This window comes from Lissotriton helveticus, chromosome 4_1, assembly GCF_964261635.1.
Source record: "Lissotriton helveticus chromosome 4_1, aLisHel1.1, whole genome shotgun sequence".
Classification (NCBI taxonomy): Eukaryota; Metazoa; Chordata; class Amphibia; order Caudata; family Salamandridae; genus Lissotriton; species Lissotriton helveticus.
Window position 1 is genome coordinate 637,518,766 of NC_136063.1, and position 23,372 is coordinate 637,542,137.

The 23,372-nt window shown below is 45.9% G+C and overlaps 1 protein-coding gene across 2 annotated transcripts in view; it reads left to right on the forward strand.

Annotated features, from left to right (window-relative positions):
• The window catches only part of NSMAF (neutral sphingomyelinase activation associated factor), a 610,455-nt gene extending 593,302 nt beyond the window's left edge, over positions 1-17,153 (forward strand). For both annotated transcript variants that reach the window (XM_078687269.1, XM_078687268.1), the window contains one exon: positions 15,380-17,153. In XM_078687269.1, coding sequence (XP_078543395.1) covers positions 15,380-15,474 — 95 coding nt within the window. In that variant the 3' untranslated portion in view covers positions 15,475-17,153. The remainder of the gene's footprint in view (positions 1-15,379) is intronic.
• Positions 17,154-23,372: the final 6,219 nt, after the last annotated feature.

The window sequence follows — 23,372 nt, forward strand, 5'->3', positions numbered from 1 at the left end:
CTAGCATACACAAACTATTTAGGTTCCTTTTTCCATCAATTTCGGAATTGTGTGCCACCGAATTTGAGCTGTTAATATAACCACTACAGAGGAAAAGGACCACCCTTTCTTGCTTCTGGTAGATTTAAAGAATGAGGTAGACTCTCCAGGGCACCCATACCTCTCTACCAACAGATAAGTTGGATGTGAACAATAATATCTGATAGAGACTACTAGCCGCAGATTCCTTAACGTAGAATTATTCCCAGGCGTGAGACTGGATCCGGAAAAATCTTCCCACAGCATCTCTGCGCGCCAGGGGGACGGCACCACGTGACTCCGCCCTGACGTTGTCCACTCATGTGACGTCGGCGACATCACATAAGTCCCACCCCGGCGCGCTGACATCAGTTTCCTTTTCTGCGTGCAACGCGGATCCGGATCGAGTTCCCTTGACCTGTTTCAAGGACTTCTTTTAACGCCTTTGCGTTGGGAACAGTGTGCTGATGCCTTCAGGTTTCAAGATGTGTATTTCTTGTACGCGTCAGATGTCGGCGACGGACTCTCACCACATTTGTATGTGGTGTTTGGGCGAGCACCATGATTCTACGGACTGCGACACTTGTCAGCATCTCCAGTCGAAGTCCCGGTGGGAGCGCTGGTTGAAATTGCTTTCGGCCCACTTGTCCAGATCGGTCTCGTCACCCCGTTCGTCCCCTACCTCGGAAGGGTCCAGAAACCGCTGGTTCCAACTGCGGCATCGTCCCTCACCAAGGCCACATGGGCGTCGCTAGCCCGCCGGTAAGTCCTACAGCTTGTCACCGAGGCCTTGTCCTCATTCTGCAGAGGGTGCGGGTTCCTCTCGGGACCTGCGCCCTCGGCCGTCGCCACCCTATCCGCCATTTCCTGGCGTGGGGCCAACTAGGGCCCAAATGGAGGTCTACGCTACAGCCCTGCAGGCTTCTTTCAGTCTCTTCCTGAGACTTCTGCAGATCCCTCGCCCTGCGTGGGGCCTACCACGGACTCCCCTTCGCCGACGAGTTTGACTTCAGGTTCTGGAGGTGTGGTGTTGTCGAGGTGCGTCCCTGCCTCACGGCATAACCCTGCGGGGTTCCCTGTGGTGTCGCAGGAGGTCGCCGGGACTCGCGGTTCGTCCCCGAGTGCCCCTTGGTCCTCTGGGCAGGCGGCTGTCTTACCGGAAGCCGAGCTGACACCTTTCCTGTGCCAACGCCTTTCCTCCCCGGCCCTGGCAGCACCGCGGGTGGAGGCCGAGACCCGGGCGCCGCCCCGAGCCCCCTGGTCCTCTGCACAGGCAGCTGCCTCGTCTTAGGTCAAGCCGGCGCCTTTTCGGCACCGTTCATTGACCGCTGTAGCTCTGACCCTGCCCCTTTCTCCTGTCATGCACGTGGTGGTGGAGGTCGACTCGGCACCCCTGGACACACCGATGCCCACGGCGGACTCCACGGCACCGTCCCGGCGTCGGGTCCTCGTCTCGTCTCTGGATGTCTCTTCTTCTCCGAAGGTTTGTCATCTCCTTGTCTGCTCTTACCGGAAACTGGACGCCGTGTCGTTACCTTTTCCCCAGCGTCTTCCAGGGCGGGCTCTCTGCCGTCTCCGCAGCCACAGCCCCCGGACCCTCTCTACCGCACCTCATGGCTGGCTGCCCCGCTAGTTCACAGCCTTTGCCTACGGAAGAGTTGCTCTCTCCCCCGCGAGGCCCTACGGGAGTGAGTGCGGCCTTTGTCCAGGCCATTTCCACGGCCGCTGGCATTTTGCAAGTGGGCACCCCGGTCCATCCACTTCCTCCGGACCATTTGTTGGAGGTTCTTCACCAGGGCTCTGGTGGAAGGGAGCTGCTTCTTCCATTAGACGCTTCGCTCCACAACTCTCTTCTGGGGTCCTAAGGGGCGTCCTGCAACGGGAGACCCGGTGCCTCAGCCGCTCCTCCAATGCCACCGTCCTGCCCCGCACGATCCAGTCTGCCTTTTTTCCACCCTTTGGCCCAGGGCCCTGTCCTTCAGTCTGCATTTCCTTCGTTGCCTTCAGTGTTGCTCCCTTTGTCACAGAAGTCCCGGTGGTTGGACTACTGGGGGTGAAACATCTTCACTTCCTCTAGTGCTGCTTTGCGCGCACTCAACACACTTTGTGTGTTGGCCAGGACTACCTCCGGCTCTTGGGATTCCACGAAGTCCCTTCTGTCTCGCTCCTCCCATGAAGGTGTCTGGGCTGATCTGCGGCACCATGTGCTGGATGGTCGGGAGTTAGCTGCGTTTATTCTTCGTTCGGCCTTGGATGTTTCTGACTCTCATCCGCGCTATGGTGAGTTCTGTGGCTCTCCGCCACCATGCTTGGTTTCGGGATGGCATCTTTCCAGAGAATATTAGGGAGCGTCTTGTTGACCTGCCTTTTGATGGGATTCTTATATTTAACACCCACGCGGACTCCGCCATTCAACGACTCCTTGCGGGGCTCCGTCCTCCTACCCCTCCGTAAGCTTTGGCTTGTCGCTCCTCAGGTGCCTTATTGGAGGCGTTTATCCCACCTTTCTCTTTGAGCCCAGTGTTTCGGTTGGCCAGTCTGTGTGTTCTGTCTGACTTGGAATGCCTTCAGGGTACCTAAGTTTCCTCCCCTCTACTGTTGGCTGTTGGTACAGCCCTTTAGCTTGTGTGTGTGTTTTGGCTGTTAGTGAAGCTGTGTAGGCACTCAGATTGGACCATCTATGTAATGTTTGGCTGATTGGTAAGCCGCCTGTAGTGCTACCCACAGGTCCTTTATGTTCTTGACCTCTGCTGCGGGTTTCTTCCCTAAGAGATGCTCCCATGTTTTGTTTTGGGACGTGTCATACCCTAGGTGGGGTACTTGTAGCTATTGTATAGATCTGTCATAAGCTGGGCGGGTGGGGATACCTTCTTGGGGTCCTCCTCTTTCCTCGTGTCACTGTATACCGCTTGGTGCGGTCTTTTTTCTTCCGTATTAGCGCAGCTTGCGCTGCTCCAGGTTCTGTCCTGCTCAGTATACGATGGTGTTTCTTTCCTTCGTCTCCAGGGCGTGCCTGTCATGCATTTTGTCCTTTGTTCCTGCGCGATATCTGCTTCTGTGTGTTTTGCCTCCCCTCTTCAGCCTCTGGATCACCAGACCGACTTTTGTCATGCTGTCTACGGCGTCGTGTTGTGGTGTTTCCACCTTGTTATATGACGTTTTGGCCTGGTCCTCTGCCTTGTGTTCCAGGGTGGCTAGGATACTCCTGGTGTTCTCCTGTGTTCTGGTTGACGGCTTTAGGGCTATACTACATATTTCTCCTCTTTATCCTCTGGCCGGTACCACTTCTTTTCGTGGGTTGGATTGTGGCACTGGGACGGTCCTTCTGTGGGGTTGTTCTGGGGTTCCCTTGCCTCTGCCTTCGTCTTGCGCTTGGCTTGCTCTAGACACACTACTCCATAGTATTTACCAGCTGCCGGCTGCGCATGCCTCGTTGTTATGGTCCTCCTCCGTGGGCCTTGGTGTGTACCTGTGTGCTCCTGTCCCTTGCTCTGCTGGAGCTTTGCTCGACTGTGTCTTCCTTCTCACGTCTGTGCTTCTCGTCTGTGGGGCCGTTCTTGCCTTGTCCGCTGCCTTGGGGCTGATGCCAGTTCAGCTGTCCCCCTCATGTGGGTGTGTTCTCCTGCAGTGGGCTCTGCCTCCGTTTCCACCTCTTCTCCTTGGATTTTGGGGGTGGTTCTTTTCTTCCTTTTGCACTCTCTTGGTGCAGTCTGTCCCTCCGGGGTTTCTGACAGACGCCCTTTGCCCCTCAGGTAGGCTTGTGGTATCTTGGCCTTCCCTTCTTATTGTTCTTGCTTACTCTGCTTGGTAGGGGCTGGGCCGTCCTTCCTGTCACCATGACACATCCCCTGTTGGGGTCCTGTGTTCTTTCCAGCTGGTGAGGTTCTCTTGCAGACCCTCCTCCCCTCCGGGTATGACATGGGTATCTATTCTACGTTAAGGAATCTGCTGCTAGTAGTCTCTATCAGATGTACAAGTTACTTACCTCCGGTAACGATGTATCTGGTAGAGACGATTCTAGCCGCAGATTCCTTCACGGCCCGCCCTTCCTCCCCGTTCTGCGAGGACCTTCAGCTTTGTCTTCTGCACTCGCCTCCCTCCGGGTGGCTTGTCTCTTTCACTTCCTCCCTGGCAGGGTGCTTTGTTCTGTTTAATTGTTCCACTCTTTCCTTTCTGGTAATTGGATGGTAGGTTCATGTGTGCTGCTGCTTCCCTACACCCTGGTTATTCCCGTGCGGGCCTACTCTTAATCTTCTCTCTCTTTTATTGCTTGGGGTTTCTGACTCCTCTGCGGTCCTCTGGGTTGGGGCCTCTTGGCTGTGCCTCAGGCATTAGCTCTTTACAGGGGTTGCAACACTCCTTGATGGTGTTGTCTTGGAGTACCTTGTCGTTACTTATCTGTTCCGGGTTTGTGGCTCCTTCACGGTTATAGATTTTGTTTGCAGACTTTGTCATCTGCCATGACATTTTTCACATGTTTTTTCTGCTTCCAGGGAGGATATCGCCTTCGCTTTGCAGGGTTGCTCCTTGGAGCGGTGCTCTGCTCTTTTCCTTCCATGACTTACCGTGACACGGTGCCTGGCACTGTCCCTAATGGTGCTGTTCCTCACCATTCGCTTCTTCCCTGTTTCTCTGATTTTTTTCGCACACGGTTCCCATACTCTCACAGTTTTGTTTGTGATGGCTCCGCGTTGTGGCGCGGAAAAGTTCCCGGAAGAAAACTTTTTTTATTTTATTTATTTTTTATTTGCATCAAGGGGAACAGCCAAGAGAAAAAATATTTACATACAGCAAAAGCAAAATCAGTACAAAAACATATCCGCAGCAGGATAGTAATAAAATAATAATAGGGTAATCAAAGAAACAATTTTTATAACATGATTAATCCCCACATTCTATCCACTTTCCGCTTACTATGTAGACCCCTTGTAATCGCAAGAGAATGCTCCATATTATATATTTCCTTGACAAGGCTCCACCACTCCATAACCGTCGGTGGATTTTGTTGAACCCAAACTCTCGCAATAGTCAACCTAGCACATGTAATTAAAATGTTCAACAAATCACATAACAAACTATTTCCCCCTGAGACACCCACAAATACATCCATTAATGAAAAAATAATAGGACTAGCTAGTCTAGTAGAAACGACTTTAGTAACTCCATTCCAGAATTCAGCAAGATGTGGACAAGAGAAGAACATATGGATAATATCAGCTCCAATTAAATCGCATTTAGAGCATTTCGTACGATCACTGAATTTATTATTTGTTGCCCATTTAAGAATCCTGTCCGGTGTGTAATACAGCTGGCATATTTTTTTAAATAACTGCAATTTGAGGTTTGAATATTGAACAGAAAGATTGAGGCTATTTAAAGATGAAATGATCAGATCTGGTGGTACATTCATCGCCAACTTGCTAGTCCTTTTTTCTGCCATTCTAGTAATATCATTAGTGTTATAATCAGAAAGTATTTTGTACCCAATACTGATCAGGGCTTTATCTACTTCTCTATAAATACAATTCCAAACTTCAGAATCTGTAAGAGTGGTGAGTTCTAACTTCCTCAAAAAGTAGTCCCTAAACTGATAGTATTTAAACCTAGCCCCCTCTGACAAATTATAACAGACCTTCAATCTTTCAAATGTAAAGAAACCGTTATGGTCGTATAAGTCTCTCAATACGTTAATACCACATTCTGATAGTACACGGCCAGCTGGATCCTGAAAAACCACAGAGGGGTTTTATAATGAAACAAAGAAACTTTACTCTTAACAAGAATGGAGGGCCAAATATTAACTGTATCTCGTACCGTCAAATTTCACACATTTAAAATAATTGGGGTCATTTAATCTGTAAAGAAACATGTTTGCATCCACTCCTAACAAAAATCTATGGAAATATAAACATTTATCAGGGATCAGCAAGCGAAAGCGGGTCAAAAAAGCAGACCAGTAATAAAGTTTAATATCTGGAAGACCCAGTTCTTGATTAAACGGAAGTTTGAGAAATGACACAGCCCGCCGTGCTTTCTTATAGCCCCAGATGAAACAGCTGATAATACCTTCTAATCTATGAAAATAAGAATTATTCACCCGTAGAGGTATAGAGCGAAAAAGATATAAATATTTAGGTAATATTTTCATTTTGACCAAATTTATTCGGCCAATAATACTAAGCGGTAGTTTATGCCATTTCTTAAATAATATAGCAGTCTCCTTTATTAACGGTTCATAATTTAGTGCCACAATTAAATCAATATTCGAAGAAATGTTTACCCCCAGATACGTTGCTACATCACATCTCTCTATCACCGAAGGTGGAAGTTGATGATTCGAAACAATTTGAGTTTTGCTAGTGTTAAGTCGGTAGACAGACAATAAGCCAAATTTCCCTGCTTCAGTTACAATGCCCTTCATAGCTTCAGACACATTGGTGGAATAAACTGCAACATCATCCGCATATACAGTTATATCAAGCAGATTTGGGCCGTTTGCAAAAGGGTAAATAAAATAAGGGCCTGGCTCTGAAGTGCGATCAGAAAAGGTTCCATTCCTAGAGCAAATAGAAGGGGGGATAAAGGGCACCCCTGCCGCGTCCCTCGCATAATCAAAAAAGTAGAAGAGCATTTTCCCATATAGCAGACCTTACCCAGTGGCCTATTGTATAGTGATTGGACCCATTTCAAAAATTGGCCTTTTATACCAAAGGCCTGCAAAGCCGCCCATAAAAAGCCCCACCCCACTCGGTCAAATGCCTTCTCTGCATCTATTAAAATCATACCGAGTGGGGTGAGCTGAGTCCGTGCCACATCAAATGCAGAGATGGCCATGTTAATATGTGCCATAGTGTCTCTTTGTGGGATAAACCCATGTTGCTGAGGCGACACTAATTGAGACATTAAAGGTGCTAGCCGAGTTGCCAGTATTTTAGCAAAAAAAATTGCATCGCTATTAATAAGTGAGATTGGTCTATAAGAACCTCTCTCCTGTGGTGGTTTGGCCTTTTTTAGAAAGAAGATAATTTGGGTGAAATTCAAAGATTTTGGAGCTTGCTCCCCATTGCCAATAGCTTGGATAACTTTAATTAACAACGGTATCAGCTCTTCCATACAGCTTTTATATAATTCCAAAGGAATATAATCCTCTCCCACTGCTTTACCAGCTGCTAAGGAATTTATAGCTATTCTAATTTCCGCCGCAGTAATGTCAGCCCCAAGTTGATCAGATTGTTCAACCTCCATAGTTTTAACGATGTTTACCACTAAATAGCTTTTGATGTTATCTTCCATGACTACAGTTTCTGGTGTGTAAAGATCTTGATGGAACGATGCAAACTGTTGCAATATTAGTTTAGGATCCTGAAATATCTGGTTATTATCCCCTTTGATTTCCTTAATAGTATTCTGGGCTCGGTCTTCAGCTACCTTATAAGCTAAGACTTTGCCAATCTTTTCACCATTTTCATATTGCTTAAGTTGGTATTTTTTTATTTTACTAATACTTTTTTCCCTAAAAAGGTTCTTCATAGTTACTTTTAGTTCAATTAGCTTGAAATTTAACACATCCAGAGTCGCTACCCCAGTTAGTAAAGCTTCAGATATTTGGTGTTCGATATTAGGTATTTCTGCAATCATTTTCTCATTTTGGCGTTAACGTTCTTCATTTTGCCGCCATATAAACTGCTGTGTAAATCAACGTATACTTGCCTTGCATGCATCCCATACTATCATAGATGGAGCTGAATACATATTAATATCTATAAATTCCTTTAAATGCTCTCTCAGTTGATTTACAAAATTAAGATCCAAAAAAAGATATCTAGGAAACGAAAAAAGGCGGGGGTAGGTCTCTCTGTTGTTATTTCAAATGTCAAAAGAATAGGATTATGTTCCGAGGTTACTCGTGGGCATATAGCTATGGTGCTGGTTTCAAGAATGGAATCTGTAATCCAAATCATATCTATGCGAGAGCATAATTTATGTGCAGCAGAATAAAACGTATAGCCAGCTACATTGGGGAATAAACATCTCCACGCATCCTTAAGTAGATGAATTGCCGCAAGATCTATAATTGCAGCCCTAGTCTTCCTCATTCTCTGAAAGGAGCTTTTTCTAGTTGTATCTAAATTATAGTTCATGATACAGTTAAAATCACCAAGTACGATATACTCTCCATCCCATGCAAGCAGTTCAATATTAACTTGATCAATGATTTTTGGTTCATCCCGATTTGACGCATAGACCCCACAGATTGTATAGTCACAGACTTCCAATATTATCTGTACAATTGCCCACCTGCCAGCTTTATCAGTTAATGTTCTACTTACTTCTGCCCGAAGCTGTTTGTTTTAGTATTGCCACTCCCCGAATAGAAGCATTCAATTCAGTGCATACCATAACATCATATCCTAATTGTTTAAGTAATTTTTTATCCTTATATGCTATGAGTTTCAGTGATGACTACTATCTGAGGGTTATACATCTTAAGTTCCTCATACACAAGATTTCTTTTAATCCGACTATTTAGACCCGCCACATTCCATACTAAACATTTTACTTGATACATTGTGTAAAGTACATATCCCTGTCCTTAGAGCCGCTATATAAAATCATATCAGCCTTGCTGTACCTCCACATTAAACATTTGCTTAACCCCATGATGCCTTTTTTCCCCCGAAAAGAACCACCCCCCACCCCTACCAAACACACTACCCCCCTCCCCCCCTCCTATAACTACCTACAGGTCCCCCCATTAAACCGGCTGCCGATGTATTGGCAGCCAAGGAACGGAGTCGACCGCTTAGAGGATCCGGGCATTCAAATATAATCTCAAATAAACAAGACCACGTATAGCAGTCGATAATGCTTTATACAGCCTTCTAGCGCAATGAATCAAAAAGAAAGGAAAATAGAAGAGATAACAATAAATCCCTGGATAAGCACCCATATTCCACACATAGATACCGTGCCCCGTCACCTATTATAACATTATTGAGAAGAAAAAAAAAGACCAAAATATAAAAGCATTATTCAATGTCCATCCTTTTCCGATTTCCAATTAGCCAATGCTCATTCCACCTCATTCTCTTCCAAGAAATAGTATGTGCGGCCATTTTTTAATACTTTCAATTTAGCTGGTTCTTGCAGGAAAACCTGGCCACCCAACTCCTTTATCGGATCAATATATTGTTTCAATTTCCATCGTCGTTCCATAGAGAGTTTACTTAAATCAGATCTTACAAAAAAAGTAACTAAATCAATGGTGACTGGAGTATTTAGTCTCGCTTTTAATGAGATTGCTTGATGAAGCAAAAAGTTACCTATACATATCAGAATTGGGCGGGGGTATTTGCCGCCCTTATTTCTTTGAAAAAGTGGGAGCCGATGGGCACGTTGTATCTGTGAATCCCAATCCCAATCTGATAGTTCGGGAAAAGCTTTCTGAAATAATTGAATGATGAATGCTCTTGGGTCAGCTCCCTCAGCCCCTTCCACAATTCCAAATATGCGTAAGTTCTGTCTGCGTTGCCTATTTTCTAAATCTTCAAGTTTAACTTGCATTTGACATAACTGGGCCGCATGTTTATTCACAGCTATTTCAGAGCGGAGTGGCTTTTCCTCCGTTAAAACCACTCTTTGCTGAAGCTCTTCCATATCCTGGGAAATAGCACCAAGTTTGCAGGACATTTCCTGCAAAGAAGATTGAGTCTTGCTACTATCTTCCCTCATCTGCTGATAGTGAGACTGGGCTTCCTGTTTCTGCTCATTTAATAGTTGTAAAATCGTCTGAAATGATGACGACACCTCCACTTGAAGGGTCCAATCCACAGGCAAAAGTGCATTGTTCTGAGGAGTATTCGTCGCGTGTGAATCATATGAGTTCTTTAGCCCATCTACGCCAGATTCCTTTGTAGGTCCTGCACTCAAAGCCATCCCAAAAACTGCAACTGAACTTGCTACAGTCTGTAAGGTGGTGGTAGTGGAAGAGAATGTACTAGGGGTTTCCACAGACGCTATTGGTGCTAGGATTATCGCTGGCTGATGAGCCAACAAAGAAGAAGAAGATCCTTCCATTAAAGCTTCCCTTGAGGGATCCGGCAGGTCACGCCCATCCACTGATACCATTGTGGGAATTGTATTAGTAGCGGGAGTAAAACTGGGAGTAGGAGTGTTTTGTACGTTTTGGGCTACAGTAGTCACATCGGTTACCCCCTTCACAGAACCCACAGACCCTGTTAAATCAGTCGCAACGTTAGGGCCACTTATATCCCCTGATGAAGTACCTGCGTCAATAGGGCTATTTCCTGAGAGCCTCATAGCCATTGATTTGACACCACCTTTAGCTTGTACCCATTGTCTAATAGGACTATTTTCTGCTATCACCTTCATAGTAGTGGTTTTAGATTTATTTATAACCTTCTTAATCTTATTCTTGATTTTGCTTTTTCCCTTTTTAATACTAGTAGCTTTATCTTTAGTTGAAAATGAAGGTGTATTATTTCCCAAGTCGGAAAAGTCACAGTACTCCTCATCTGTCTCAGCACCATCCGTATTTTCCAAGTACTCAGCCCCTAGAGTTTCCTTTATTTCTTTTATCCCCTCTATTTCAAAACTATGGTCCAGTTCAGTTAGCACTTCCTCTGCTTGAATAGATATAACTTGTGCAGGTTGTATAGATTGTTTACCATTCACAGTAATGTTTTCCACAGGTTGTGTCTCTAACTGAGTTTGGACAATGCTAATAGTTACTGGTGGTAATATAGATTGAGTAGTCGAGGCAAGAGAGCTTGTATCTGCTATAGTTTGTGTATTAATAGCAGAATCAACCATCGGGGCACAGTCGCTTGATATATTATTCATAACATTGTTAGCATTGTCCGCCTTCGCCCCCAAAGCAACATTCACTCCCTGGCTCTTCCTGCTATCTACAATGTTGCTCCCTGCTTCAGACATCAATGGGTTAGCTTCCGTTAATAGCAACAAAGTGTTATCAGATGCTGAAATAAACTTAGCAACATTAGTAGGACGAGGGAGTGATTTACTAGCGGCCCCCGCTCTCTCCCCTATTTTCTCTTGCCTACCAGTGATTTTCTTGCCCGCATCCGAAATCATCTCAGATGTTGCCATTTGAGTTTCCAGTGTCATTGTTGCATTAACAACATTCCCAACAGGAGCTGAGTCCGTGGTACTGGTCGTCAGCGCTTGTTTAGCTACCGTCGTCGTCCGGGTGCTTCGCCCTTGAGGTTTCGGCGCCATCCCCCCGCACTTCGTTGTCGTTGCAGCCGTTGGTGAGCAGGGACGCCGATGAGCCTGTAGACCAAACCAGCTGACCGCCGACCAACCCTTCGATGTTACAGAGGCTAGGCGCGGTAATCGTATGGTGTGGAGTAGACCCCTCACTCGGCTCCCAATCAGCCGAAATCGCAGCATCCGCCCAGGTTCTGGTCGCGCCTCACCACCACTCAGCCTCTTCAGGTAAGCCGCTCTTAGCCTGGTCCGTACTGCGTTTTCGCAGTCAGCTCAGCGATACCAACCCAATACAAACAGTATAATTGCAATCAGCTCTGCCTCCAGTTATAGTAGATAATCCGCCAAACACCATCCGGTTCGTTTAAAATTCGCCAGCAGTGTAATGCAATATCGCCGAAATCCTGAGCAAAATCAGCATGAAACGCGGTTCGCCATGACCATAGCCCGGACCCTCAACAAGCGTTCCTCCGCACTGGCGGTGTCAATCCGCCATCTTGGACCTCCTCCCTGAAGAAAACTGATGTCAGCGCACCGGGGTGGGACTTATGTGACCTCGCTGACGTCACGTACGCGGACATCATCAGGGCGGAGTCACGTGGTGCCGTCCCCCCGGCGCGCAGAGAGGCTGTGGCAAAAAAAAAAATCCAGATCCAGTCTCACGCCTGGGGATAATTCTATGTTAAGGAATCTGCGCCTAGAATAGTCTCTACCAGATACATTGTTACCGAAGGTAAGTAACTTGTACGTTTAGGAGTTCGTTTCAACACCCATTTCAGACACCATCTGCTTTACTTTATAACCAGTACTGGAATCTCTGATATGTCCATCAAATGTTACAAATTGAAAACTAGACCCATATTAAGAAAACATTTTGCTCCTAGGAGTAGTCGTATTTTCAGTTATCTTTCAATAACCGGTTGTGATATCATGATATGAAACCAACACTTGCCAAGAAAGTGGTCCTCGATGAGACAGGTGTTGTGGTATTTTAAGATTTATTAATTCAGTGGGAGGCACAACCATTGAAAAGGATGAGAAACTGCTTTGTACTTCACCTGTGGTTACTACAAGTTGCACGCTGTTCTCCATTACATTAAAAGGAAGTCAATAGCGTCTTATCAGATTGAATTTCATATTATTGTTCTTTGCTGCCACTTACGATTACAATGTATACTGTACATCGGTTGACTTAGCAACATTGGCCATTCACGCTGCCATCTTCCGTGCTGAGGAGTTAAATTCCCCAATGCGGGTGATGCTACTTTGTGGGCATGCCACGGGCACACGCAAGGCAAGCTCATCGGCACCTGGCCGCGCTATGGTTGGCGCTGCATACAGAATGCTGCCTTTCAACGTTCCTTTGGTCAGTTAAATTTTCCCCCCTAAAAGCTTACACTGAACCTAACTTGATAACTACATGTCCTCAACCTTATTGTCAGAATATAACGTTGAACCTCCATTTTGTTTTCCACCCTCATTACACCCATTAATTCACTTACAAATATCTGAGTTGTGCACCAATGAATGTCCTCCCACTCTGCAAACATGCACTTGAAATAGGGGAGCTATTGGAACACAATTAGAGGTTTTTATCCAAAACATGGCAAAGGGACTGCTCACCATCTGATATTTTCTTAGCGATTCCAGTAGGCTACACTATTTATCATAAAGATCATCTTTCCGGTCTTGGAAGCGGGTTATGACTTTTTCATTGCAGTTTGACAATCGGTATTGTCCCAACACAGCATCCAGAATCCGCATAGCTCAGGTGATTCTCTTCTCAAACCACAGCCCCATTCTCCTAAGTGTACTGCCATCCAGGCGACTCTGCATCTTGCCTACGTACTCTATTGTATTTATAGTAGATATGGCACTTAACTCACATATTTCCATATGCTTGGAGACTTTACTATATAGACAGATGCATTTGATTGAGCTGAAACAGCTAATTGTCTTGAAGCTCCTGCTGTCTTGGTTGTGACATAAAAAGTATCTGCAATAAAGTGTCTTCCTAGCCATGTTCTAAACCTAATTCAGTCATTTCATAATAATGCTTTTCCCTTGGTCTGCCCATAACTAGTGGTAATCCCCTTTGCTGGGCCTCGACTGCTTAGAGACAGTGATTTAAAACTAACACTGTCTGTCTGTCAGGTATTGTTGGAGGTCCTCCAACAATGACGGGTAACACACCGGCGCTGCAGTAGCTTATTTTTACTGGCTCACTACAGCTCCTTTGTGCTGAGTAGAAACAACACCCTGCCACCTCCTGGTCCTCGCGTATCATGGGAATCTGCAGAAATGTGAAAAGAATGCCACAGGTGCAGATTGAATGAACTTGATGCAACATGTCATCATACACCTACAAACCTGCCTTTTTAAATGCATGTAAGTTCTTTCATATAAAACGCATAGAATCCAGTCCTGCAAAAGAGGCTTTCAAAAGTAGTTGTTGCATTATAAAAATGCAGCGACTAAATGATATCTGCTGGTTTCTAGGACCTGCCTTACTGATTGTTTTAGAACTGTCGGCCTCTTTTGACACTCTCTATCAACCTATTCTACTGTCCATGTTACAGGAGGCAGATGGGAAGCAGTGTACCGGACTCGGTAAAATCTTGGAGGCAGCTTTCAGGCATTTTTCATCTCTTGTAAATTTTCTCTCCAGGCTGAGTCGGAAGGTGGTCTGCAGGGATCACGATGTAGTCTGAAATTCATTAATGTTGACCTGTCACCTCTTGCATGACTTGTTAGAAAACATGGCTTCGATTTCTCCCTTACACTGATGACGTGGCTGGTCATTCCCACACAACAGCAATCTACTAACATAATTATTCAGGAAAGGATTCAGCAATGTCTATACGACATCTGATTGGGGAATGGATTTCAGATTTCGTTTCCGTCTCCTCCGTTTCTTGCGCTATCATGGGATTTGGTTGTGACATTCTTAAAGGGTTTGCCTTTGCACTTAAGCACTCATGTTCCCCCAGGTACATGACTGAAAACTGGAAAGAGCTACAAGCACTTTCCACATCTCCAACAACACTGTTTTAGAATCTGACAGAGTTGGCTCTAAGTGTTAAAACTTCCTGATGTAGGAATAGAATTCCACATAATGCAGTACAATAATTTTCTATTTTTATATCGACCATCTCATGCAGTGAGATAGAGGAACGTCCCCACAGGTTGGACCATAGCATAGCCCTTAGGTATTTTTGGGAGAGAGCTAAGGAACCTAGGCATGACAACTGGTTGTTCTTTGGGTTCAGTGGTGATCAACTGGAAACAACAGTTCAGAGACATCAAAGCATGTTGTGAACTGGCACCAAAGTGGGTATCAAAAGCTCATTCAACGAGAGGTACTTTAATCCTAATAGAGGCTACCATTGACGCACATCCGTCAAGCTGTGACCTGGTCCTTTCTCCGTATTTTCACCTTGCATTTTTGCTTTGAATCCAGTGTTGGAAATATATGGCTGGGCATTTCTAGAGATCTCTGCGCAGTCCAGGTCCTCTTCCTTATGTGATGAAACTCTGTGAGGCGTTCATCTTCAGGGCTGCGTGAAGGTGTATCCATCGTTGTGCAGCTTCAGTAATGTTCTTGTGGATGAATACTTTGACTTCCTGCAGATTTTTCACTGAGCTCTCCCGGCCACTATCCTTCTGCTGAAGGCTTGTTAATTATTTCGTAATGTTTTCATTTCGGATTTTGTGTGTATTTAGTAGCATGGTATTTTCCTGTCTTCTCGGTGAGGCAGTTAATCAGAACATCTGTAATTGGTGCCTTTATGGACATGCTTCATCATATCTGGTCATGTTGTCCCACAGATGCCACCTAACACTGTCAAATTGGTATTGCAGAAAAGTTTTGGATCCAGTGTGTAGTGTGGGCAGGAAGTGCATGATGAGAAATTAGACGTCAAAATATGTAGGCATGTGGAAGAGAGTAATTTATTCAGGAATGTGACATCTGCTGCTAGGCAACCTAGGTCAGCTACTGTTGGGCTATAGGCATTGCTATTTGAGATGTACATTACTATTTAAAAAGTATGATCAGTATTCAAAATGGATTTGTATTTATAATCATCACTTTAATTCATGTTTCATTCAGGGGCGGTAACTTGTATATGGATGAACGAGCAGTGCAACACCATCATCACAGGCGGAGAAGATAAAAACGTCATACTCTGGAAACTGGTGTTTTGAGTTCCACCAATCACAAATCCCCTTTCCCTTATCGAAATATTTAAACTAAAGGATCTTTCTGAAGTTACTGTATTTTAAATCACATTTTTTAAAGGAGTTCTCATATTTTCAAATATGACTGTTAGCCAAATCACTTGGTTTTTGCTTGGTAAGGTATTTTAAGCAATTGCACTGAAATTGTTGGTTTGATCGATTCGTTCGGGTGTACTACATTGTATATGTAAGTACTAGTTTCTACTTCAATATGAACTGTTATGAAGTGTACCTGCTTGAAATATTATGTATGCCTTAAATGCTGCAAGTAAATGCAATATTTTTTGTAATTAAAACATGAAATGTGTTCGTTTACTCCACGAGGTTCTTTGCCAACCAGAGACGAATGGCCTGGACTCAAGAGTTGTGAGTGTTAAAAATCAAGTCCACAACATTACCCATCTTAGAAAAGTCGTGACTTTTTTTTTTAACTGTAATTGAAGAAAAGACTGCCTGTTATTACGTTAATCATGGTCTCTAAGTTTTCGTGTAGGTCTTTTATAACGGACAATGGAAATTGGACTTATTCTTGCCACCTTAAGGAATCTAACTTTCCTAGACCTAATAGATGTCTTTGGCAATTGGTTGTGCCTCAGAGGACTCGATTCTCGAGGTTTATTCAGCTGTGCCCTGAAAATCTGTTGAAATAATCTTCAGTTACCAAATGTAGCCGTTTCCCAGTTGCGGTGCATATGGTCTGCGGGTAATGTGACAAGTATAAAGTGTCAAATATTGCAGGCTAAAATATGAGTGACTGCAGCACTGATCTAGAATCGACCACTTCTTTTCATACTGCAACCTACATGTGACAACGGAGCAGTAATAGTTGTGCAATACTTTTCATGGGGCACAGATTCCTGAGGGCCTCAGCAGACTCGAATTTTGAGGGTCCAGTTGCTGCTAAAGCAATACTCCTTTACCTGCACTACCCTTGTGGCATCCCTGGACCCGAGAAGGGAAAAATGCAAGGAAGCAATATGTAAAGGTGAAGGAACTACTGAGCACAAAACACGTGTATATGACTGTGGAATCCGGTTCAAACTCAGGACAGCCCACAGAAAGACATGAAGAAGATAACTGCGTAAAGCGACAGCCAGCATCACCCAAGAAGGAGTTGGTGAAAATCCTTTCTTAACTACTACTAGTCGACATGCTTAAACCAAAGCCTCGCTGTGCAATTACTTGGAGAGCCGACTAAATAAGTACAGTACAGAAACCTCAAGAAATGCCCATCATTTGGCAATTTATTATTGGAGTAGTATAACATAACCATATACATAATCGTTATATTTGCTTGCAGTTCTGAGACATTATAAATGTACTGCCGCTTTTTGTGTTTACATTGAATGGTCAAAGAATTACAGTGTAACTTGCAGGCTTCTCCTGTGCATAGGTACTCTCTCTGTGTATAATGCCCAAAGCCAGTGACCATTTTCGAGGCAGCATAATCAAGTTACTTTTAATCCTATGGTCATATCCTGCTGATATTGCACACATGTAAACCAGTTCTTATTTCTTTGTGTTCGAGTTATATTTTTTCTATGGACAAAATACTTTGCTTATCCACTAAACCAAGTCAGTATTTTGTGAACTTTTTCTTTTACACTGAAATAAATACACCTTATTTAAGATTTCGATTTAAAACATATATTGCATTTGCCACATGCAATTTCGGTTTTCCAGCAGCAATTCCATTTATCCCAAAAGTGTTTCTTTTTTATTTTCATGCATGTGGTGTTTTGTGTAATTTTTAAGCTGGCAGTGGTAATTTAAAGTGTCTGCTTCATCAAAGCATACAAGTGGAGAAATAGAAATAAAATGGAACAGGAGTATTTTTAGAATCAATTTTGTTTTTTTGGTTTTTCAGTGAAACTAGGAAACCGAATGCTCCGCCCATATCCTGGAAACTGGTGGCTCAACTAACATGAGTGGAAAGTGTGAGAGAATATGTGTAACCATGGAAACATACCATATTTTCTCCTTCCCTCTCCACCCTCCTGTCCCAGTGCGTCATTCATCCCAGTGCCAATACTCAAATAATATACATTCTGGCAACCTCCCGTGTTAGCCCTTGTGCCCATGCAGTCCACTTCCATCTCCGTTTCCCTGTTCACTAAGTCTAAAGACCCTGGGGGCAAATGAGTTCTCTAAACTTGGACGTGAGTAAGTCTATGCAGGGTTGTCATCCTTCCGCAAATTAATCTTTTTTTTGGTCAAGTATCATTGAATTTTTTTCTCCATGCCCAGCAGTTCAAATATCCTACATAGCCACTGCTGGTGATCTTCTGCATAAGTAGGCCCCCAAGTACTCCGTATCACATGCTTGGCCGCACCCAGTAATAATTTCATCACTTTGCCTCTGTTGGCATGTAGAGAGTAGGTAAGGCTGTCATCCACCCCCAGGATTACATGGGCAGAGAATCTCAGTTTCTTTGTGCTAAATATGTTATCTATATCGTTCAATATTTTCTCCCAATATTTGGTAAGCTTGATTCCGACTGCCCACAGCCCCTCCAGCAAGTGCCAGCTTTATTGGTATTTGCTTGGTGTAGCCTCTTCGGGTGTAGTGCTGGTAGGACGCTATTTTGATAAGAGTCTCTTTGAGGGGGCTGGTGTGTGCTGTGGAGGATATACGCTGGATAACCATTTTCCTTTCCAACTCCCCTAGGGTTATGCCTAATTCTTTTTCCCATCTTAGATGACCAATGGTCTTCCCTTCCAAGGCCCCATGAATTTATATAGTTCTGAAAGTATCTGCCTATCCCCTGATTTAGTTAAGAGCCACCTCTACACCGGTACTAGTGAGCTATTGGCCACCCGATTGATCTCCGGATTGGAGATCCAGTGTCCGATTTGCCAGTAGTGACGTTGTTCCTTTTCTGAGATTCCATAGCTTGTTTTCAGTTGTTCAAAGAATATAATCCCCTCTGGCTCGAACAAGTGGCCTATTCTCCTACACCCTGATTCTCGCCAAGCAGTAAACTCCTCCTCCCGGAGGCCCAGGGTTAACTCGGGTTTCCCAAAATGGGTGTAATTATATCATATCCACAACGCACAGCTGTAGGTTGATGCCGATGCAGTCTGAGTTGTCACACCCACAACGCACAGTTGTTGATATAAGCCTGACACAATGTGTGTGTTTTGTCACACTCACAACGCACAGCTGTAGGTATAATGCTGACACAGTCTGCGAGTTGTCACAGTCACAATGCACAGATGTACATATAATGCTGACAGTCTGCGGGTTGTCACACTCACAACGCATCCTTGGAGCAGCGCATGCGTCCTGGCTCTAAGGCTCTACCTAAAAACCAACAGCATCAGTCCAAAACTTTGGGGGTGAACATACAAAATGAGGATATATACTCACTTGATAAACCAAAGGTCAGAGGGATGTTATAGTTCATAAATAGAATTTAAAAAACCTTAGGTATTGACTAAAAAAACAGAGGCTAGAGGTATGCAACTCATGATATCAGGCCCGTCCCACCGCAGGTCCGGTTGGCAGGCACGGCGGCCGTGGCTACACTCCACGTTTGCCCCACACACGCCGCTTCAGCAACTTCGTATGGAGGCCGCCATTTTACCAGGTACCCGCACTTGTCTGGAGAAAGGGTTGGCTGGCTCCATTTGTGTTTGCAGGCTGTCAATCTTTCCTTTGGGACATATCTCCACTGTCCCTGTGCGGTTCCGTAGTCAATGGCAGCTCTAATGCAGGATTTTTAATCGGATTGTGGCCCCAACTGGCCGATCAGCACTAATGTGTGGCCATCTTGCTTCGGGCTCTCTAGCGCCCCCCCGTTTTAGCAAAACTTAAGCGAGTAGTTTGCTGCACTGTTTTGTTCAAAAAGATCATTTGTCTAGGGATCACACAAGCCCTAAATAAAGCATTAATGCACTGGAGTTCCCAGTGTCATATTCCCCAAAATAATTTCAAATCAATGTTTTTCTTCCATTATTCATAGCCCTGTACAACCAAAGGAGAAATAAGTGAAGTGAATACATTTATCTTGCTTGAGTCAGCATATGTTTCTTCTCTGGGGAAGGGGTAAGCTTATAATATTAAGAAACTGGATCTAAAGGATTGTGACCGGAAAAAAACTCAAACTTTTTCAACTACATTTTTGAACTATCTCTGGTGGCGTCGGGTAATGTTCCTATTGTGCAAATAGTCATGGACATAGTGATGATAACAAAACATTTCACCATAATTAGTAGAATTCAAATACAAATCTTCAGTTTCAAATACTGTGTAAGATTCTAACTCAGAAAGCCTGCTTTTGACAGTCCTGCGAGCTAGTGCGCTTTCTGCCCCCCCTGATAGTTGTGCATCAAACTAAAATCACTGGGCTGGATGCTGTGCCCTGGCCCCTCAGGTGTTGGCGGGAGTGTCTCATGAATCTGATAAATAGAACTCACATTATTTGTTAACTCATACAAGTATTCTACAAGTAACAGGTGTAGGACCTGGGGTCACCAGATCCCTGGGGGTAGCCTGGCACGAGCAGGTAGGCACCCGAAAGCTTAGGTGTTAAGCGACTACACAGCACACGCATCCACTGAGACAACAAATGCACGCAATGACAGAGACCACACATGTAGGTTTGATTCAAGTAAATAAGTTTTATCTAAGATCAAGATCAGGGCAGTCAAAAATCACAGTAGTAAGAACTCATAACCTTTCCTTAAAACGCATATCTTTCATTACGTAGCCATAAATACATAGATAAATAAATATTAAATAGTAAATAACTGTAGACCTGGCTTCAGCCTTGCCCCTAGTTATCACCTGCAAGAAATTCCTAATAGAGACATTCGAATAGCATTGCATTGCTTAGCAGTAGACATTCCTTCGCTGCCGGAATCAGCAAGTCATTAACTGGGGGTAAAACATTTCCTAGCTGCAAAGATAAGCAGTTCAACAGCAGATGTAGCACATTTCACAAGGCTGGAATACAGCAATTCATGAACTAGCAATAACCCTTTTAGTAGGTGAGGACCACCATTATAGCAGGAACTCATAACTATTTCATTAGGTAAAATAAATCAGTCCATTAGATAGGCATCAGGCATATAAAACATTTCCCTGTGGTCACTGTAACAATCTACATCTCTCTCTTGACCTTCCTGATAAAAAGGCGGTCTCTGTGACCGTTCAATAGGGCCTAATTCGTATCCTGGTCCAGTTCAGAGGAGTTTTTGACCACAATTGGGGCCAACGGGGCCCAATCCTACTTCTCCCGGGGGAGGGGCAATCTCGGGGCCTCCTTTTGTCTCCCGGGAGGCCCTGCGTTCACTCCGGCTGCCGCACTCATCCCCCTGGGGTTACCTTTTGATCTTCAGCCCGCTCGGGGCCCTTGCGTAGGCTTTCAGCGAAGGGAAGGCTCGTGCTCTTGTCCGAGCCCTCCGGTGCGGTGTTAGGCAAAAGTCACGGGCCTCCAGATGCTTCCCAGGCTCCGAGACCGCTGAGGCGAGGAGCAAAGTGAACACGCCGGCCGCAATTTGCAACGCGGCCGGCTAGAGAGGTGCGGCCGGGATGGCCAATCACAGCTAGCAGGGGCGGGGGCGCGGCCTGTGACGTGGCCGGGCGCCCCGTCACGTGATGCGAGTGCGGGCGCCTCACTGGGCCTAGTGAGGCCTACTTCACGATGCGGCGGCCCTCTCCTGGCTCCGAGGGCCGCCGGGACAGTACCACAAGCCGCAGCAGGATGAGGCGGCCGTAATCCTTTGGGGCCCACACAGCACAAGAGGAGCGGGGCCGCGGCGGTGAGTGCTCTCGCCGGATAGCGCTTCAGGCCTAGCGCACTACAGGGCCGGTCGGCGTTTGTAGCGCCTCATGGAACGCAGCGCTCAGGAGACACGGCACCGGGGCACAGGGCAGCACAGCGCCTGAGGGACAGTAGCGCTTCTAGGACACAGCGCGATGTCAGTCAGGGAGGCGCTCGACGTTGATGGTGCCTTGGGGACAATTTGACAGCGCTGGGAGGCCTCACAGTTCTGAGGTAGCGCTTAGAGGTACACAGCGCGATGTCAGTCAGATCACAGCGCTCTCAAGGGCACAGTAGGGGAGCGCTGGGTAGGCAGGCGATATAGCAGTCTCTACAGTAGCGCTTCGTGGGCATAGCGCTACGGGGCCATCAGGGAAGGGCAGGCAAAGCAGGACAGCACTGGGGGGCTCAGGTCGAGGTACGGAGCGCCGATATGTCAAGGCCCAATACCTGGTTGATCCCCAGGAGTCCTTGGGGGGCACAGAAAGGGGATCTTCTCGGCGCTTGTTGGTTCTTGCACCCTTCTGGAGCAGATTCTTGGTTTCCTGAGGAGGGGGGGGGGGGTTTGAGTTGAAGGCTTTCCTCAGCAGGTCACTTCAGATGGTCCCTGGGTTTCCCTCCCGCCGGGCCAGATCAGTGGGCTAGTTCAGTGTTCCTCACACAGCTTGATGGGCAGCGCCTAAACCCTGTCACCCCCAGTGGTATAGGTTCCTGACTAGGCTCTACCGCCTAAGTCTCCTGCGTCGTGTCCCCCAGGTCAGTGATGCCCCAACTGACTAGAAAGTTTCCCTCCCTTTCCTTTTATCGTGGCAGTTGGCAGTGGGCCGTTGGTGACCACTCCCCTATTCTGGAAGGTTCCAGGAGCTTCCTCACTCTAGCTATGGGCAGGCAGGCAGGCTGATATTACTACAATGTTTAGGGGTTCCAGCCAGCTCCTGGCTACTAGAGTGCACCTAGCAAGACCACGCTGTGGTAGCAGGGGTCAGTGGCAGCCATGTTGGGGAAGAAAGCACCTGCACCTTAGCATTGATTAGCAATGGGAAGGAGCCCGGAGACCTAAGGCCAACAAAAAGAAGGTGGGAAAAATGAGGCAAGGGCGAAAAAAATAGAGAAAGACCACCCTAGGGCTGACAGGTCTAACATGCGTCCCCCCCAGCTGAAAGTGGGGAGAACTACCCAACCTCTAGGGAGTTCTCGTCACTAAGGTGGAAAAACCGGGAGAGACCGTCCGCATTGGCGTGGTCAACTCTGGGCCGATGTTCCACCCTAAAGTCCATCCCCTGTAGGGAAGTGGACCACCTTAGCAACTTGGGGTTTTCGCCTCTCATCTGCATGAGCCAGCGAAGGGGTCGGTGGTCGGTTTGAATTAGGAAGTGAGAACCAAAAAGGTATGGCCTCAAATTCTTCAAGGCCCAGACCACAGCGAAGGCTTCTCGCTCGATGGTAGAAGCTGAAGCTGAAAGTATTTGTAAAGCGCTCTGTTACCAAACGGTTTCCTGGCGCTGGAGGGATAAGAGTGACTGATGGTAGAAGCGGCCTGGAAGTTAGGGGTTAGTAAAGCTTGGGCGTATAGATGAGTTTTAAGCGCCTTACGGAATTGCAGATAGTTAGTAATGGACCTAATGGTGGGGGGGAAGACTGTTCCAGAAGCGGGGGGCAAGAATGGAAAATCTGGTGCCGCCGATTCTGGATTTGCGGAAGCGGGGAATGCAAAGGAGGGCCTGAGTGGAGGAACGGAGGTTACGGCGAGGATGATAGTGGGTGATCAAGGAGTTGATGAAAGCGGGGGCAGTGCGGTCCCGGGCCTTGAAGGCTAGGCAACCCATCTTAAAGAGAGATCTCTGTAGGATGGGAAGACAGTGAAAGGATATGAGGAGAGGGGTGGTGTGGTAGGACTTGGGGAGCCGATGGATAAGGCGGGCAGCCTGGTTCTGGATGGTCTGAAGGCGCCGGAGCTCGTAGGCAGGGATGCCCACGTAAAGGCAGTTCCCATAGTCCAACCGTGAGAGAATCATGGCCATGACAATAATTTTAAGAGCGTCAGTAGAGAAGAAACGGGAGATCTTGCGAATGATCCTAAGGGAAAGAAAGCAGGAT